The sequence below is a fragment of the Hemiscyllium ocellatum genome, chromosome 34 (genome assembly GCF_020745735.1).
Source record: "Hemiscyllium ocellatum isolate sHemOce1 chromosome 34, sHemOce1.pat.X.cur, whole genome shotgun sequence".
NCBI classification, from domain to species: Eukaryota; Metazoa; Chordata; class Chondrichthyes; order Orectolobiformes; family Hemiscylliidae; genus Hemiscyllium; species Hemiscyllium ocellatum.
The window spans coordinates 17,499,018-17,518,016 of record NC_083434.1 but is presented as its reverse complement, the minus strand read 5'-3'; the positions used below and the strand labels follow the sequence as shown (position 1 = coordinate 17,518,016).

Below are 18,999 nucleotides of genomic sequence, written 5' to 3'. Positions count from 1 at the left end.
ATGACCTGGTCTTTCCCTGCTCACCATTTAATCCCTTTGTAAATGACTGTGGAGACTTTCAAAGGATGGAGGTGCATGGGGACTTGGCGAGCTGTTGAATGCTGGTGAGTGACACTAACTGTGGGCTGAATGCCTATTGAGGTTTAAATAAGCTAAGGTTCATATTAGGCAGGGGTCAGAATGCCTGAAATGTTATCCCTGGAGCAGCAGATCTATTTGATGTGGCAGCTATATCGTACTGCTGCTGTCAGGCTTTCTACCTGGGACATGATGCTGTGATCTCTCCTGAAGTGAAGAAGATGGTTTCTGACAGCTTCAAAGGATGGCAGAGAATGTAAGAAATGATGAAAGGCACTGCACTGCAGAGGCATTTCCATCAAGAGATAACTACAGGCCCCAAATGATGATTTATTTTTAAAAGAATTCCAAATATAAACCAATTTAAATCAACTACTTTGAAGATTCTGTACATTAGAAAAGAACTTTCACTCGAATTGAACATCCAACCCAGAGGTGGGGGGTTAGTGCATTTCATTCAGCTCTCTGTCCATGATTGAAACATTGGTGCTGACAGCAATAAACTGAGATCATAATCACTTGTGATGTTGACTCATCAGCAAAAAACAATATTGTCACTTCTCCAAAGTAATATAAAACAGACACCAATGAACATGTTAAAGTATGCTCAGGAGACCAGCCTGTCAACTGCTGGTAAGGACTGAAGATTTGTTGGTCTACTGCTTGAGAAAGCAGTGTATGTCAATATTGCTGAGAGTCAGGTTGTGTAGCATCTAAAACTGTTCAATCCCTGTCCATTGCAACTCTCGGATCTGAGCTGGTTTTGATTTGCTTCACAATATTCTGCTGCAGAAATGCTACTCACGTGGCTTGCAAAAACAACAAATGGCCAATATATGAGGCCCCAGGCTGGTTAGCATTCAGTAAGTCCATGCACCTTTGCGAAAGTCAATAATTGCGATGATGTGGACACCAAATTGAGCATTTCTGATCAGGGGCCATAACATGTTTTAAATGTACTGTAATATTGATTTTTCTAATCAACCTGTTGAGGGATGTGATTTACACAACTCTGAAATAGGTGAGACTTGAACTTGGGTCTCCAGGCTCAGAGGCATGAACACTACCCTGTGTACCACAAGAATCCTCAATTGACATTTTCTAAGCACAATTAGCTTTCCAATTTCAATTCCCAGAAAGCAAAGCAATTGTGGTCATTACTATTTTACTTTATTCATGCCTGGACTGTGGGCATCTCTGTCAGAGCTAATAATTATTGCCTCTCATGAGAACTCATGAAGACTGGCTATATCCATTTCTGTAGTATTGCCCCTGTCCACTACTGCCTGCACACATTTGCTGCTGAAACTCTTCCTGTTGCTTTTGTCACCTCGGGAGTCAACTATTCCTGTCAATTTCCCATAATGCACTGCCCTTAAACGTGCAGTCATTCAAAACTACTGTCCAGACCCTAACTTGCATTATTTGCTCCTGATCTGTTAACACATCCATTTTAGAATTTTCATTCTTGTATTTGAATTTCCTTGTCGTTCTTTCCTTCGCTTGTAGCCTCTGAGATAATTATGCATCCCCAATTCAGGTCTTCAGGGCATCCCTAATTTTCATAGTTCTACCTTTATTATTAATTAGGTCCACAGCTCTGCAATTCCTTCCCTAAATATCTCCAAGACTCCATTTTCTCCACTCTCTCTTACTCTGCGTCCTCCTTTCAGTGAGTCTTTAAAATCCTACTTTATTTGTAAGGCAAACTGTGTGAAACATTTGATTATATTTACATTGCTGTGTAAGTATAAACTGTGGTTGAATGTGGCATTCAGAAAAAAATGATCGTCTCTTCCCTTGTACGTCATGCCCTTTGTTTGACTGATTGCTCATGTTGTTCTGGTCTCCACAGGAAGTGTTAGAACTCGCCTTCTCTATACTGTATGACCCAGATGATTCCTTGAATTTCATTGCTCCTGACAAGCACGAAGTAAGTGTAACACCTTCCTTCCATTAATGTTATTTTTAACGTGCTTTCTCAACAGTTTTTACTTGATGGAGAAACTGTTGCAATCTTTGAAGAATTACCCATTAATATTTTATTTAATGGCACTTCATAACGAAAAGCCAGGAATATTTTTGAATGAAGAACTGGCTGCCAAAATTTCTTCAAATATAATAAAGTCCATACGTTTTATAGTCAGCCTGTTCAGTATTTTCTCTTCATATTTGATTTTTAATGTGCACCATTTAAATAACATTGATACTTGCTTCATTTTTTTTTAGATTATAATACACATTCCAATCAGGTGCTTGATGATGCTGTTGCGACTGAGTAGGTTTGTAGAAATATAAGGTCAAGGAAAATAGGGCAAAATGGCACGTTTTTGATGATAGTTCATGATACTATTATCTTAATTGATGCTTATTGTCAATATGTAACCCCTTTCTTCTTTAGAACCAGAAGTGTCAGGACTGTAAGCTTGACATTTGAGAATTTAACACAAACTTTCCGGCTGCTTGGCCAATGCAGTTTTCCCACTTTGCCTGTAGCTTACATGACAGTGAAGTGTGTGCCATATCTGGACATATTAATGATTACTCAAACTTTCATGGTCCAACTAAGGGATTAAACATATACATCTCAGGAGGTGTCAAACCTTGTATTGCACAACACTTCAATTATTGTGCTTGACAGCAACAAGCTTTAAGCCAAAACACAAATGTTAACGTTAATTACTTGAGCATGAGGGAAGAGCAAGTTAAGGTTAATTACATAAAGAAACCAAGAGTTATGGTGAAAAGTCAACAATGGACAGCGTTTAAAAACATTATTTAAAATGTTCATCAAACATAAATTCCATTAAAAAACATTTAGTGAGAAAGGTCCATTCATGTTTTGGTGGGGAGATTGAAGGTTGTTACAGATTTTAAAAAAATATAGAATCCCTACAGTGTGGAAGCAGACGATTCAGCCCATCAAGTCTCGCCAAAGGACATCCCACCCAAATTCAACCCCGCTACCCTATCCCTGCAACTCTGCATTTCCCATGGCTAATCCACCTAGGCTGCACAGTATGGGAAATTTAGCATGGTCAATCCACCTAACCTGAACATTTTTGGACTGTGGGAGGAAACCTATGCAAACACAGGGTGAATGTGCAAACTCTATAGAGACAGCTTCCCAAGGCTGGAATCGAACCTGGGTCCCTGGTGCTGAGAGTCAGAAATGCTAACCACTGAGCCAACATGCCACCAAAAAGCATGTATTATTGGGAAGGGTAATTCTTAAGCCACTGTTAAAACACTGGGAGACTTTTGGAAATAGCAGAGGTCAGCCAAAATGTAGGTATAAAAGGAAACAAATAGAATGAGAATAAGGTAAGCAAGAATATCAAAACAGACTGTGAGAACTTTTACAACTATACAAAACAAGGTAAGGTAAATGTTGGTCTCTTAGAGGTAGGGCCAGGAGAAAATATCATCAGGAATGAATAAGTGGCAGAGTGTCTGGGCGAGGTCGGAGCCCCCTCAAAATGTTTTGAGAAGGTAGCATAGACCCCAATTTTTTAATTTTCTTTTAGATAGATGTAAAGTGGATATTCCAAGAGTGATGTAACTGGTCAAACTACTCAGCTTTAAACAAAACAGAATTTATTTAAACATTACGGATGAAACACGAACAAAAGAAAACAGAATTTAGAATAACTTATTTAATAATCCAACTGACATGATATCGGAACTTAACGAAGCTGTTCCAATCCTGCAACATCCCATAAACACATCCCTTGGCAAAAGATAAATTCAAACACAGATTCTTACAGGGAGGACAGTTTTCAGAGAGAAAGTTCGAGCCAAGACCTCTGTTGAAGCATGGAACCTCTCTTCTCTGTAACTGCTTCTCTAGGTCCCCAACAGTTTTCTGAGTGCCTGCTAGAACCAACCAAACTAGAAAAAAAAACCTGACCTGGGAGAACTGGCTACTCCCCTGCCGTTACTCAACAAAACCAATACAGACAAATCAGCACCTCTGCCTTTATAACGCCTCTTGAAAAAAACCCAAGTACAATATAACCTTGTTAAGGGGGCAGCCTCATCACAAGAGTTATGCTATTGGCAAAACTTTCCCTTCCTTGAGTGGTTAGAAGGAGAAAAATGGGGGAGGTACTTGCCCAAGAAAGATACCTCCTTCTCACTACCTCAGAAATTAATTTCTGGATGAGAAGGTCCAGTCAAAAACTTTAAGGTTTTTAAGAAGTCAATCAACACACAAGTAAAGACCTCAATCATCACCATCTTGTTTTGCTACTGTACTGGCAGGTGAGAAAAGTGGTTGACTTTTGACTGAGTAGGAGAAAGTGAGGTCTGCAGATGCTGGAGATCAGAGCTGAAAATGTGTTGCTGGAAAAGCACAGCAGGTCAGGCAGCATCCAAGGAGCAGGAGATTCGACGTTTCGGGCATAAGCCCTTCTTCAGGAAGGGAGGAAGAGAGCTTCTTCAAGGAAGGCATCCTTGCAAGAGGATTCGCAGTAGGTTAAAATCTTCGAGGAGAAAGTGAGGTCTGCAGATGCTGGAGATCAGAGCTGAAAATGTGTTGCTGGAAAAGCGCAGCAGGTCAGGCAGCATCCAAGGAGCAGGAGATTCGACGTTTCGGGCATAAGCCCTTCTTCAGGAAGGGAGGAAGAGAGCTTCTTCAAGGAAGGCATCCTTGCAAGAGGATTCGCAGTAGGTTAAAATCTTCGAGGAGAAAGTGAGGTCTGCAGATGCTGGAGATCAGAGCTGAAAATGTGTTGCTGGAAAAGCGCAGCAGGTCAGGCAGCATCCAAGGAACAGGAGATTCGACGTTTCGGGCATAAGCCCTTCTTCAGGAATGGAGAAGCCAGTAGTGACCGAGTAGCCAGAGTGACCAGCCTGCTAGCAAAAAGAGGCAGTGGGTCAGATGAGGGACAAGTGTGTGGCCTCAGTAAGACACCCATCTGCCATTACCTCTAGCACCGTGACCCCCACCACATGAGAAGGATAAGAAAAAGATCTAACTTCTCACTGTTGGATGCCCTGAGGAGTAGGCTCTTCTGACAGTCTGTATAACATAGAAGCTGGAAGAGCACAGCAGTTCAGGCAGCATCTGAGGAGCAGCAAAATCGACATTTCGGGCAAAAGCCCTTCATCAGGAATAAAGGCAGACCCTGAAGTATGGAGAGATAAGCTAGAGGAGGGTGAGGGTGGGGAGAAAGTAGCATGGAGTAAATGACCTGGGAATTGCAGTGGGAGAGGGACTCCCTGAGATTCTTGTAGAGAGAGGAGGAAAACTTCTTCAAGGCAGGCATCCTTGCAAGAGGATTCGCAGTAGGCTTAAAATCAACTAGGTAAAAACAATGACTGCAGATGCTGGAAACCAGATTCTGGATTAGTGGTGCTGGAAGAGCACAACAGTTCAGGCAGCATCTGGGGAGCAGCAAAATCGACGTTCCGGGCAAAAGCCCTTCATCAGGAGTAAAGGCAGAGAGCTCTAGCTTATCTCTCCACGCTTCAGGCTCCCTGCCTTTATTCCTGATGAAGGGCTTTTGCCCGAAACATCGATTTTGCTGCTCCTCAGATGCTGCCTGAACTGTTGTGCTCTTCCAGCACCACTAATCCAGAATCTGGTTTCCAGCATCTGCAGTCATTGTTTTTACCTTACATAGAAGCTGCCTACCTCTGATTGGAAGCTTCTGGGGAAGGAAGCACCACTGTTGAGGACTGCAGTTCATTAAGATTCTGTCCGAAGCTCACTAGTCAGCTCGTAACAAGCTGATAGATGTGTGATTGGTCTGCCATTGAATTTCAAACAGGAAAAATTGTGCCTTTTGCGTCTGTCTTTGTTGTAGGAAACACAGATTTCATATTGGACATATAAGGAACTACTAAGAGAGGCTACTAAGAGTAAAATTATTTATATCAGCTGAGAAGAAGTGTTGGACAAACCTCAGGGACTTAAAGCTGAAATTTCCTTAGGACTTGATAGTCTATGTCCTAGAGTCAGAGAGAGTGCATGCACAGTTAATGACTGCCCAGAATTGCCTGGATTACAGAACAGTCTCAACTGATTGCAAGCTAACAACTGTAACACCATTTATTCCTGCTAGGGGGAGAAGAGAAAACAGGGAACTACAAGCCAAATACCCTGCCATCAGTTGTTGGCAGAATGCTGAAACTTATTGTTGAATTCTGAGCAATGCACTGAGAAGATCAGTGTCAGCCTGGTTTTGCAAGTATAAATTCTGTTTAACCAACTTACTTGGGTTTTCTGAGGATGTAAATAGTACAATGGTTCAGGTGGGGCTGTAGCTGTAGCCCACTTGGATTTCCAAAAGGCATTCAGTAAGGTATCACACAAAAGATTAATAGACAAGGCAAGAGCTCATGCAGATGAGGACATTATGTGAGTATGGATAGAGGATTAGTAAATGAACTAAAAACAAAAGTGGGAATTAGGAGGGTATTTTGGAGTTAACAGATGGATGCTCCATCATTGTGTATATTCATAGATGAGACAGATTGATTGATAGAGTCTGAGAAGTCAAAGGATAGGAGCAACAACTAGGAAAATGAGGTAGAGGCAGAATATCAGCAATGATTCTTTTATGTAGTGCTATGGGCTCAAGGAGCTGATAGTGTTTTTTCTCTATTCATTTGTGGGATGTGGGTGTTGCTGGTTGGCCAGCAATTATTGCCTGCCCCTAGTTTTCCTTGAGCTACCATCTTAAACTGCTGCAGTCAGCCTGTTGTGGGTTGACCCACAATGCCATTAGGGAGACAATTCCAGGAATTTTACCCAATGACAGTGAGGAAACAGGAGTACTCTTCCCAGTGAGGATGATGAATGGCTTGGAGGGGAACTTGAAGGTGGTGGTGTTCCCATTTATCAGCTGCCCTTGTCCTTGTAGATTGAAGTGCTTGTGGGTTTAGAAGGCACTGTCTGAGAAACTAGAGTGAATTTCTGCAGCGCATCTTGTAGATACAGGTCATTCTGCTATAACGCATATTTCATCAGCATGAATTAGCTATAATGTGATTTGACAAATTGTGATTTGAAGATGCTGGAGTTGGACTGGGGTGTACAAAATTTAAAATCTCACAACGCCAGGTTATAGTCCAACAGGTTTAATTGGAAGCACACTAGCTTTCGGAGTGACGCTCCTTCATCAGGTGATAGTGGAGGGCTCGATCGTAACACTGAATTTATCTTTATGTGCAGTCTTCTTGGAGATCCTCTCCACTGTAAGCCGGCAGTTAGTGGTGTCGATAGTAGTCATGATTTGGAGATGCTGGTGTTGGACAGGAGTGTACAAAGTTAAAAATCACACGAATTGTGGACATTGTTTGGATAACACAAACTTCCTACTGAATGGGTATAGCAATTTTCTATGGCGTGCTTTTGTGCAGCATGAGGTTGTAGAGGAACACAACTGTTGGCGTTATAGCAGAACGACTTACAGTACGCACTGCTACTACTGAGTGTCAGTGGTGGAGGGAATGGTGCTTGTGGATGTATTGCCAATCAGGCAGACTGCTTTGTCCTGGATGGCATCAAGCTTCTTGAGTATTGAGGGGCTGCACTTATCCAGGCAAATGGGGAGTCTCTTCTTGAACATACTACATTTGTTGCGATACAGTATAATAAAATTCAACTAGTCACCAAGGTGAATCATCTCAATGGTGCTCAGTGTTGAATTGCATAAGGTATTAGTTGTTGGCTGTGCATTCTGATGCATGAGGTTACCGGGCTATTGATTGATAAGTGAGAGAACAGAACACCCAGTGTAAAAATTGTCCTGGGGAATCATCAGAAGCATATTAATGTATGAAGGAAATTAAATATTGCTTCACTTTGTGTAATGAAATCCAATCAGGATCTGTTTGGACTTCACAAGGTTGTGAGATTTTCACAATGTGTGTAGAGTTCAGGGCCTCCAGTTATATATTAACCCTGCAAGCAGTTGTTTTGCATAAACTAAACAGCACATTCATCATTTTTGTGCATTTATTTGAATTTCAATGCTCTGGGTAAATGATGCCTAAAACCAATACAATTCAACATGACAATACCAGAACATTAATACTAAATAAAAAACAATGAAGACTACAACAAAACAGAATCAGCAGGTTATAAAGTGAAATAGATTTGCCAGTCACAGTTGTCCTTTGAACAGATCAAACTCATGAATGAGATGTGGTGAACTTGGTATAGCTTTCATCTTCAGGTGAATTCAAAGAACAGACAATATCACAAGGACACAATATGGATTTTGAAAAGAACACCTGTGGTGTAATATGATAAAGACCGGTAACCTTTTCCATGTCTCACGAATTTTATTTTTGTCAAAACATTTGTCTTTGCTCAGTGAGCAGAAACGGTAAGTGTTACTGAATTCAGAGTACAAGGAAGCCAAGCTCACCCCCATGGATTCTGTCACTAACTCAATGCATTAGTAATCTCACCGTGACATTTGCAAGTGCTAATTCATCTACGTCACACCATCAGCCTTCCATAAGATACAGGAGCAGAACTAGACCACTTGCTCCATTCGATCACGGCTGATATGTTCCTCAATCCCATTGTCCTGCCCTCTTCCCTCTTGATTCCCTTACTAATCAAGGACCTATCAATCTCTGTTATAAATACACTCTATGACCTGGCCTTTACAGCTTTCTGTGGTAATGAGTTCCACAGATTAACCACTTTCTGGCTGAAGCAATTCCTCCTCATTTAAGTTCTAAAGGGTCATCCTTCATTCTGAGGCTGAGTCCCTCAGATCCTAATCTCTCCTACATTTCCCCAAGTACACTCTATCCAGGCCTGTCAGTATTCCATATGCTTCAATCAGGTCCCTCCTCATCCTTCTAAACTCAGAGTACAGACCCAGACTCCTCAAACTGCTCCTCGTATGACAAGCCCTTCATTCCCAGGAACATTCTCATAAATCTCCTCTGAACCCCCTTCAAGGCCAGCACATTGTTCCTTAGATACAGCCCAAAACTGGTCACAGTATTCTAAATGTAGTCTGACCGGAGCCTTATACCACCTCAGCAGTAAGTCACTGCTCTTGTATTCTCGCCCTGTTGAAATTAATGTTAGCGTTGCATTTACCTTCCTAACTGCCAACTAAACATGCATGTTATCCTTAAGATAATCCTGAACTAGGATTCCTGAGTCCCTTATGTTTTGATTTCTAAATCCTTTCCCCCATAAGAAAATAGTCTTTGGCTCTATTATTTTACCAAAGTGCATTACCTTCACTTTCCCACATTGTATTCCATCTGCCACTTCTTTGTCCATTCTTGTAACCTGTCCAAATCCTTCTGCAGCAGTCTCCCTGATTCCTCAACACTACCTGTCCTGCACCTTTCTTTGTGTCATCTAGTACCCATAAAGATGTCATCAACATTTGCTAATTAAAGAACTTTTAATCAGCCAAGCAAAAAAGTGTTAACAGATGATGCAGTTCAAGGTATATTCCACCTTCAAGTAGCACCAATCTAGAGAGTAATTTCAGCCCCAGGAATGGATGAGTTGGCATTGGGAGGGAAGTATGCATTTTAAAAGATTCAAACCTGACTTCAACGTGCCTACAAGATACTCCTATTTAAAAACATAGAACTAGCAACAGGAGTAGAACATTCAGCCCTCTACCATTCAGTAAGACTATAGCTGATCATCCTACTCATTGTTCTGTTCCCAGTTTCTCTCCATGCCTTTTGATCCCTTTAGCCCTAAGAACTAAATTTAATTTAATTTAATTCCTCTTGAAAGCTTTAAGGTTTTGAATTTGACTACTTTCTGTGGCAAGGAATTTCACACCATTCTAGGTGAAGAAATTTCTCCTCATCTCAGTCCTAAATCCCCTACTGTTTATCTTTAGACTCTGGCCCCTAGCTCCAGACTCCCCAGCCATTGGGAACATCCTTCTCTTTTGCCATAACTTGACTGTATATGGTGTTGTTCACACTGAGTTGATTTTGTTTTCTTCTATATTTATTTGTGCGTCTTCCCTTGTTGTGCTTTGACTTCTATTCCATGACTTTGTCCAAAGGTTAAACTTTCACTAACAGCATCTCCACAAACACACACAGCCCCAACCTCCACCCGCCCCCCCCCCCCCCAGGGAAGTTGGTCCTGTTTGCCTCAGATGTGATACAATTTTGAGCAATTTTGCGCCCCATACCTCAGGAAAGATGTACTGGCTCTGCAGCGGAACCAGAGGAGGTTAATGAGAATGATACCAGGATTGAAGACTTAACATATGAGGAACGTTTGAGGAGTCTGGAACTATACTTGTTATAGTTCAGAAGGATGAGAGGGGACCTGACTGAAACTTACAGAATACTGAATGACAGAGTGGACATTGGGAAGATGTTTCCATTGGCTGGAGAAATGAAGACCTGTGGGCACAGCCTTAGAGTAAAGGCAATACTCTTTGAAGTGCAGATAAGGAAAAACCTCTTTAGCCAGAGAGTGGCGAATCTGGAGAATTCAGTGCCACAGAAGGCTGTGGAGGCCAGGTCATTGAGTATATTTAAGACTGAGATAGATAAGTTCTTCGCTGTCAAGAGGATCAAACGTTACTGGGAAAAAGCAGGAAAATGGGTTTGAGAAACCTATCAGCCATGATTGAATGGTGGAGCAGACTCGATGGGCGGAATGGTCTATTTTCTGCTCCTATGTCTTATGGTCTTAACAGACTGAGAAAGGTCCCAGGAATCTGAAGCCCTCCCTCCTGCACCAACTCCTTCGCCAATAGACTGAAATAAGGAGTTTCTTCATTCAGCAAATGGTAAATCTTTGAAATTCTGTGCAACACTGTGCTGAGAAAGCTCGGTCATTCATTAATTTTAAGATAACGATTGAAAGAATTCTAGATACTACTGACATCAAGGCAAATGAGGATAGCACAGAAAATGATGTTGAAGTAGATGAGGCATGGACTAAAATGGGAGAACAGGCTTAAGTGTCTGAGTGTCCTAGGCCTATTTCTTTGTTTCTAACCAGACCATGCTTTGTTTAAACCTCCAACTGTTTCTTTTCATCTATATCTATAATCATAACTAGATATTGTCTTCTTCCTCAAGTCCCAGTAGGCAATGAAAACTCCTTAGTATGTGTCAAAACATAGCATTCCAGATATTTGAGCTTAAACTTATCATCTGCCCCACACACCCTGCTCAAAAAAAATAGTTAATGGAGGCTTGGAACCCCTTCTTAAGTTAGTGATACAAATCCCTCATTCTAACCTTCTGAAGTGATATCTGTGGTAACTTAGCATGTCTCCATAAAACAGCCTGTCACTGACTCTTCACTCAAGTGTGCTTCCATATGCCTTTAGCGCACATTTTGCCGTGTAAGTAAATCAGCATAAGCTTTCCAGTGACTAACGCTAATAGTGCTTAAAGCCAGTATGTTTTCAAGTTATTCACTCTACACCAATTCTAAAACCACAATTATAGCTTGAATATGTTTCCAATTATAGTAGATAATTCTCTGTGATATATCACACCCAATGCCACCTTGGTGGTATGAGTAGATCACTTCCCTGTGTTTCATTGGACTATTGAGTTGGCTGCAGATCTCTAGATTTTGAAAGGATTGCCTTGCACATTTCCCAGCTTTATTTCAAGAAGGTGCAAGAGTAAAAGTGACGGTTCAAAGCCATAATTAAAGTTTGAATTCATGATATTGCAGAATAGACAGCATTATTTTTATAAGTAAGTAGATCATGCCTTAGCAATGACAGTCACTAAGGTAACTGCAACATTAGTTGGTTATCTGGATAAAACTACTTGGCCCATTCAAGTTGGGCATGAGCCATATCATCATCTCCAATATGTACTGTGCTGGGGCTCTCTGCTGTCGGGTTTCTCTTAAAACTGAAACAAACTCTTCAGGATGCATGAAGAAGGAATGATCAAAAGTTGTAACTTGTACATTATTAAAAGTGTGGAGATGGCAGTTTGGGCTTTGCACCTGGAGCTCCCACACAGTGATTTTCTCTGACAGCTTAGAGATGACAGATAAGAGAGGCCAGGACAGAGGAATAAATATAGGAACGCCATTCTGGGAAGCTATTGGGTACGCCTTTCACCTGCTGTCTTTTAATTCAGAGCAACTAAACTTGAGAGAAAGAAGATGGGAGGGAGCATTAATGCCAAATTGTGTTCAGTTTGACATTTGAAAGACTAACTTGAAGATTATAAGTGATTAATTTTGTCATCTTTCTGTTAGGATGTCATGAAATAGCAGTACTTAGCCATTGCTGTGTGGGGTCATCAAGTAAATATCTGTCAGTTTATTAGTCAGGGAGTGAGCACCAGCTTGTTTATTTACTATTAACTAGTAAATGTTACATTATGGGAAGTGAGAGAACTGAGTCAGCTGCTGATTTCCTTCACTGTGATTGGTCCAATATTGAGGGAATCCAGAAAATAGGTTAGATTAAAAAAAGCCCTGCTCTCCCTGCCCAAAAAGGGAAAATCTGTTTATAAATAACACTAAAAGTACTTCATTATCAGAAAAATAAAGTACTCTCCTAACAAGTAGCCTTGAACAAACCGTGGCACACTCATTATCCTTTGCCCAATTATGTACTCCCTGAATTTTAGTAAACAGCAAACTCACCACCTCGTCAAGTTAATATTTACAGTCAGATTTCAGACATTGACTGATGATTGCTGTAAGAATATGACATCACGGAAGAAACAGCATGAAAAGCTGTTTTCACCACAGCCAACCCGTTTTCACCACAGCCAACCCATTTTCACCTCCTTATTGTCCCCACGGTCAGCTTTTCCCCTTCCATGGTTTGCTATCAACAATCTCTTTATCTGCCTAATTCTCTCTCTCTCTCTCAGATTTGTCATCATCTCTTTGCTCATTCCTCCTTCCCACTCACTATTATCAGCATAAATACCACTTTTTTCTAGTTAACGTCAGTTCTGAAGAAGAGTCACTGGATTCAAGACATTCACTCTGCTTTCATTCTGCAGGTACTGCCAGAGCTGCTGTGTTTCTCCAGCAATTTCCTCTTTTGTTTCAGATTTTCAGCACCTGCAGTTCTTTGTTTTCTGATACCATAACTTTACAGGTTATAACTATCAGTAAATATCAAACAGAGTGGGATTCTTTTCTCTGGAAAAGTGAAATCTAAGAGTTGACCCAACAGAGGTCTTTAAGAATATAGGAAGGGTTGATTGAAAAGTTATAAATAGGAGGATATACAAGTAGATGAAAGAGAATGGGAGAAAACATATACCAGCACAGACTAGCGGGTCAAATGATTTGTTTCCATGCTATAAATTCATCATAAGCCATTCCTTATAATCATAGTTACCCTACTCTGATTTGTTTTCCCATGGATAATGTAACATGTTTAATATTGATTCATATTTTCTTACTCAGTAAAAGCTAAAACTAATAATGCAGGCCACTTGAAGGATGTAGAATTGCTTATACTATGAACACTAATGAATTTGTGACAGATGCAGAGAATGAGGCAAGTATCTTGGTATTGATTCTGAAGCTTTTTTGTAGACCTTCTGACAAGATTCTTAAAAAGAGCCAGTACTGAAAAGACAGCAAACTCAAACCGATAAGTAAAGGAGGTTGAATGTTTTCAACACCGTCATTTTCTCTTTTCTAGTACTGCGTGTGGACAGATGGACTGAATGCTCTACTCGGGAAGGAGATGATGAGCGAGCTGACAAAGAATGACCTCGACACGCTCCTCAGCATGGAGATGAAGCTTCGCCTTCTCGACCTAGAGAATATTAAAATTCCGGAAGCCCCACCTCCGATCCCCAAGGAGCCAAGCAACTATGACTTTGTTTATGACTGTAACTAGACAGGGTCACAGCTGTGAGAATAAACTGGAACCAGCAGTAACTGGAGCTATCATCTTCCCCTATTGTTCTCTCTGTTATCTATATATCTTCCTGTTACCTTTTGGCTTCTGCTAATCTTTAACTAGACCAAGTTGTTTTCTAATTTCTGGGCATTATTTGGTGGAAAAAGCCCTTGTATTTCTGTGCCACTGCAAGTAGTGACCCAGCTGCAGTGTTACCTTCACTGGGAATGGGACCATTTCTCAGACATTCTCATGGTTGATACAACTTGTTGCAAATGATATTTTTGCCAAAAGTTTGTTGTGGCAGGACTTCATGAGAATGCACATCACTCTTTCTCATCAGAGTGGTGAAAGGCATCAGGGGTATAATGAGAGGAGGCAGATCATGCGTATATGTGTTTATGTGTGTATAAACCCTTGTGCACATGTTTATCAAAAATGGAAAATCAGCCTGTGTTCATTCAGGAAGCTAGAAATCAGTTTGATCTAGGGCTATTAATATCTCAATTTGCATTCCTTTTAAGGTCTGACCTTCCAGCCACACATTTTGCTTGATAGTAAAATGTATATTATGATGCCAGTAATGTCAGAGCTCATTAATGTGTACCATACTTAAAAGGAAAGAGTAAATTTGTATCAGACTAAACATATGGTCATGGCTTTGGCTCTATGTAGAGTAAGATACTGGATTCTGTATTACATAGTGATGATTCGTGAAATATGCCAAGCAGCCAGTATTACGTCACTGTTGTGTCATTATGATGTTAGAGAATAATTTACCAGGAAACATTTTATATATGTAAAAAAAAACTGTTTTACCATTTTTAGCCTCTTACATATATATTTAATGGAAAATGCACATCTGTGTGTTGTTGAAGTGTTTCTTTACCATATTGAAATATCTTAAGTAAATGTCCTTGAGATTATGCAGTTTACAATAAAATAAGATTTATTACCTAAATGTGAATTTATGCTCTCTCGTCATAATGAAACTATTGAATTTACTAGGATGTTGCATGAGCAGCAGTGTGTTTTGGAAACACAAATGTAGATTTTATATTTCAAGTGTAAAATATTTTTGAACTCAGGATCACATCAGGCCCCGCTGGATTTTCCATTAGTCCATCTAACTTTATGATATCTACCCTTAAAGGTGAAAAGTACCATGCTCTTTTCTAGTTTCTGTGCGTTATATGGTAGAGTCTTCAGCCATCCATCGTTCAGAAGTTCGCAAGATACCAGTCGGTAAGCATGAAAAGACCAAATGTGCACTTGAATAAGGATGAACAAAGATTCTGCACCTATGTCTGTAGCTTACACAATAACATCCCACCATTCACTTTGTTGCCTTTTATAAATACACCTTGCCCAATACAGTTCAATGTTCACTTGTCATTTTTGGGAATAAAATTCTAGGGAGTGGTGAATGTGAAAAATAAAAACCCACCTAAATGAATTTTAGAAAAAGACTAAAATGTGTTTAGAAATGTCAGATCTCATAGACCATAGAAGGGGTTTCGGAGCTCTGAGTTGGGATTATGACAGGTCATGGTTACCATTAACTCTAGTGGAGCGAGCATTGGGCCAAGAAGAGCATGGCAATTCACAAAGCCATTGGCTTTTGGGGATAAAGAGAGGATGTTAATAGTTAAATAAAGCGCATCACAGAAACGGAGGAAGGCTGGAAGATCATAAAAGGTATCATAAAAGTTGGGAGAAATCATGTGTCTCAGATGGAGCATGCAAGTCACTCGTACAAGAATACAAAATTAGAACCTTGTCATCTCATATTGAAACTCAACTGCACAATAACTGCACATAGTCAGTGACACTGTGAATAAAGTAGGCAGAATAAATTGCTTTTTTTACCTTGGGGGTCAGAGAAAAGTGTTTGGAGCATGCAATTTTGACTTCAATAATCATGACTGCGGTGATTTAGTAATGGCGTCAAGCTAGTTTAATTGGCACTTCACCATCAAGTGGCCAAGAATGCACTTTAGACAAAGGAGAGCCAGCAGATGTGATATATTTGGATTTCCAGAAGGCCTTTGGCACAATACTTCACAGGAAGCTGCTAATCAAGATAAGAGCTCATGATATTAAGGGCAAGGTACTGGCACAGATAGAGGATTGGCAGAAGGCAGAGTAGAGACAAAATGGATCTATTTCAGGATGGCAACTGGTAACTAGTGGAGTTTTTGCAGGAGTTAATGTTGGGACCACAGCTATTCACATTATATATTAACAATCTGGACAAAGGAACTGAGGGCATTGTTGCTAGGTTTGCAGATGATACAAGTATAGTTGAAGAGACAGGAAGTGTTGAGGAAGCAAGGAGACTGCCGAAGGACTTAAACAGTTTCGGAGAGTGGGTAAAGAGATGATAGGTGGAATACAATGTGGGAAAGTGTGAGATACAATGCTTTTCTAGGAAGAATTGAGATGTAGAGTAATATTTCCCAGTGATGTTTCATAGGCAGGTGGGACTTGATTGGGTTGGGATATTTGGTCAGCATGGCTGAGTTGGACAGAAGGGTCTGTTTCCGTGCTGTACATCTCTATGGCTCTAAGAGGTGGAGAAGGTGGAACCTTCAAGTTAACCTCAGCCGATGCAGGAACTGAACCACACTGTTGACATCACTCAACATCAGTGTTATGGAGTCATAGAGATGTACGATACAGAAACAGACCCTTTCGTCCAATTAGTCCATGCCAACCTGATTTCCCAAATTCACCTAATTCCATTTCCCAGCATTTAATCTGTATCCCTCTAAACTGTTCCTGTTCATGTACCCATCCAGATGTCTGTTAAGTGGTGTAGTTATACCAGCATCCAACACTTTCTGTGGTAGGTCATTCCATATATGCACCACCCGTTGCACAAAAACGTTGCCCCTTGGGTCCCTTTTGTACCTTTCCCCTCTCACCTTAAACTTCTGTTCTCTAGTTTTTGACTCCTCTACCCTGGGGAAAATACTTTGATTATTCGCCCTATTCGTGCCCCTCGTGATTTTGTAAACATCTATAAGATCACGCCTCAGCCTCCAATGTTCCAGTGAAAATTGCCCCAGCCTATCCAGCCTCTGCCTATAGCTCAAACCCTCCAATCCTAGCAATATCTTTGTAAATCTTTTCAGAACCTTTTCAGGTTGAACAACATCTTTCTTATAGCAGGGAGACCAGAATTAAATGCAATATCCTGAAAGTGGCCTAACCAATGTCCTGCATAGCACAACATAACCTCCTATACTTAATGCACTGACCTATAAAGGAAAGCATACCAAATACCTTCTTCACATCCTATCTATCTGTGACTCCACTTTCAACGATCTATGAACCTGCACCCCAAGGTCTCTTTGTTCAGCAACACTTCCCACAACCTTACCATTAAGTGTACAAGTCTTACCCTAATTTGTCTTTCCAAAATGCAACTCCTCACATTTATTTAAATTAAACTCCATCTGCCACTCTTCGGTCCATTGTCCCATCTAGTAAAGGTCCCATTGTAATCTGAGGTAACTTCCTTTACTATCCACTACACCACCAATTTTGGTTTCATCTTCAAACTTACTGACAATTCCTTCATTGTTCATATCCAAATCATTTATATAAATGATCCAGCACCAATCCTTGTGGCACACTGCTGCTTACAGACCTCTGCCATCACTGTCTCCTACCTTCAAACCAATTTTGTATCCAAATGGCTAGCTCTTCATGGATTCCTTGGATTCCAGTCTTGCTAACCAGTCTACCATGAAGAAGCATGTCAAATACCTTGCTGAAGTCCATATAGACACCATCCACCACCCTGCCTTTGTCAATCTTCTTTATCACTTTTTCAAATAACTTAATCAAGTTGCCTTTCCAGATGCATTCAGGTCCTGTCTCTCAGAATTCCCTCCAACAAGGTACCCATTACTGAAGTCAGGCTCACTGATATATGAATATCCATGTCTTTTCCTTATCACTTTTCTTTAATAATGGCAATACATTAGCCAACCTCCAGTCTTCCGGCATCTCACCTGTGGCTATTGATGATGCAAATGTCTCAGCAATGGGCCCAGCAATCTCTTCCCTAATTTCCCACAGAGTTCTGGGTTACATTTGATCAGCTCCTGGGGATTTATCCACCTTTATGCAATTTAAGACATCCAGCACCTCCTCCTCTGTCATATGGGCACTTTTCAAGATATCACTATTTATTTCTCCAAGTTCTATGGCTTCCATATTCTTCTTCACGATATACCATCAGGAGGTATTCATTTAGTATCTCCCCCATCTCCCATGGTTCCACACATAGATGGCCTTGTTGATCTTAAAGAGGCCTTATTCGCTCCCTAGTTACCCTTTTGCCCTTAATGTATCTGTAGAATCTCTTGGCATTCTCCTTAACTCTATTTGCCAAAGTCTATCTCATGTCCTCTTTTTGCCATGTTAATTTCCCTCTTGGGTATACTCCCACTACTCAATATCCTCCTCAAGGGATTCACTTGATCACAGCTACCTACACCTGCCATATGTCTCACTTTTTGCCTTGAGCAGAGCCTCCACCTCTCTAGTCATCCAGCATTCCCTACACCTACCAGCCTTGCCCATCACACTAACAGAAACATATTGCCTCAGGAATCTTGTTATCTCATTTTTTGAAGGCCTCCCACTGTCCAGCTGTCCCTTTACTTGTGATTTGCTTCTCCCAATCAGCTTTTGAAAGTTCTTGCCTAATACCATCAAAATTGGCCTTACTCCAATTTAGAACTCTAACTTTTAGATCAGGTCTATCCTTTTCTATAACTACTTTTCTCTTGTAGGTTCATCCACTTACTGAAGAAAATTCATTTATTGTACATTCTTAACAAATTCCTCTTCATCTAAACCCTTAACACTATGACAGTCCCAGACTATGTTTAGAAAGTTAAAATCCCCTACCATAACCACCCTATTATTCTTACAGATAGCTGAGATCAGTTTACAAATTTGCTTCTCAATTTCCTGCTGACAACTGGGGAGCCTATAGTACACTCTCAATAAGGTGATCATCCATTTCTTATTTCTCAGTTCTACCCAAATAACTTCATTGGACATATTCCCAGGACTTTCCTGC

At 40.6% G+C, this 18,999-nt stretch overlaps 1 protein-coding gene across 8 annotated transcripts in view; it reads left to right on the top strand.

Moving 5' to 3' along the window:
- elmo1 (engulfment and cell motility 1 (ced-12 homolog, C. elegans)) overlaps window positions 1-14,780 on the top strand; it is a 281,611-nt gene extending 266,831 nt beyond the window's left edge. For all 8 annotated transcript variants that reach the window (XM_060849874.1, XM_060849870.1, XM_060849873.1 and 5 more), the window contains 2 exons: window positions 1,934-2,011; window positions 13,695-14,780. In XM_060849874.1, the coding sequence (XP_060705857.1) occupies window positions 1,934-2,011; window positions 13,695-13,895 (279 nt within the window). In that variant the 3' untranslated portion in view covers window positions 13,896-14,780. The remainder of the gene's footprint in view (window positions 1-1,933; window positions 2,012-13,694) is intronic.
- Window positions 14,781-18,999: the final 4,219 nt, after the last annotated feature.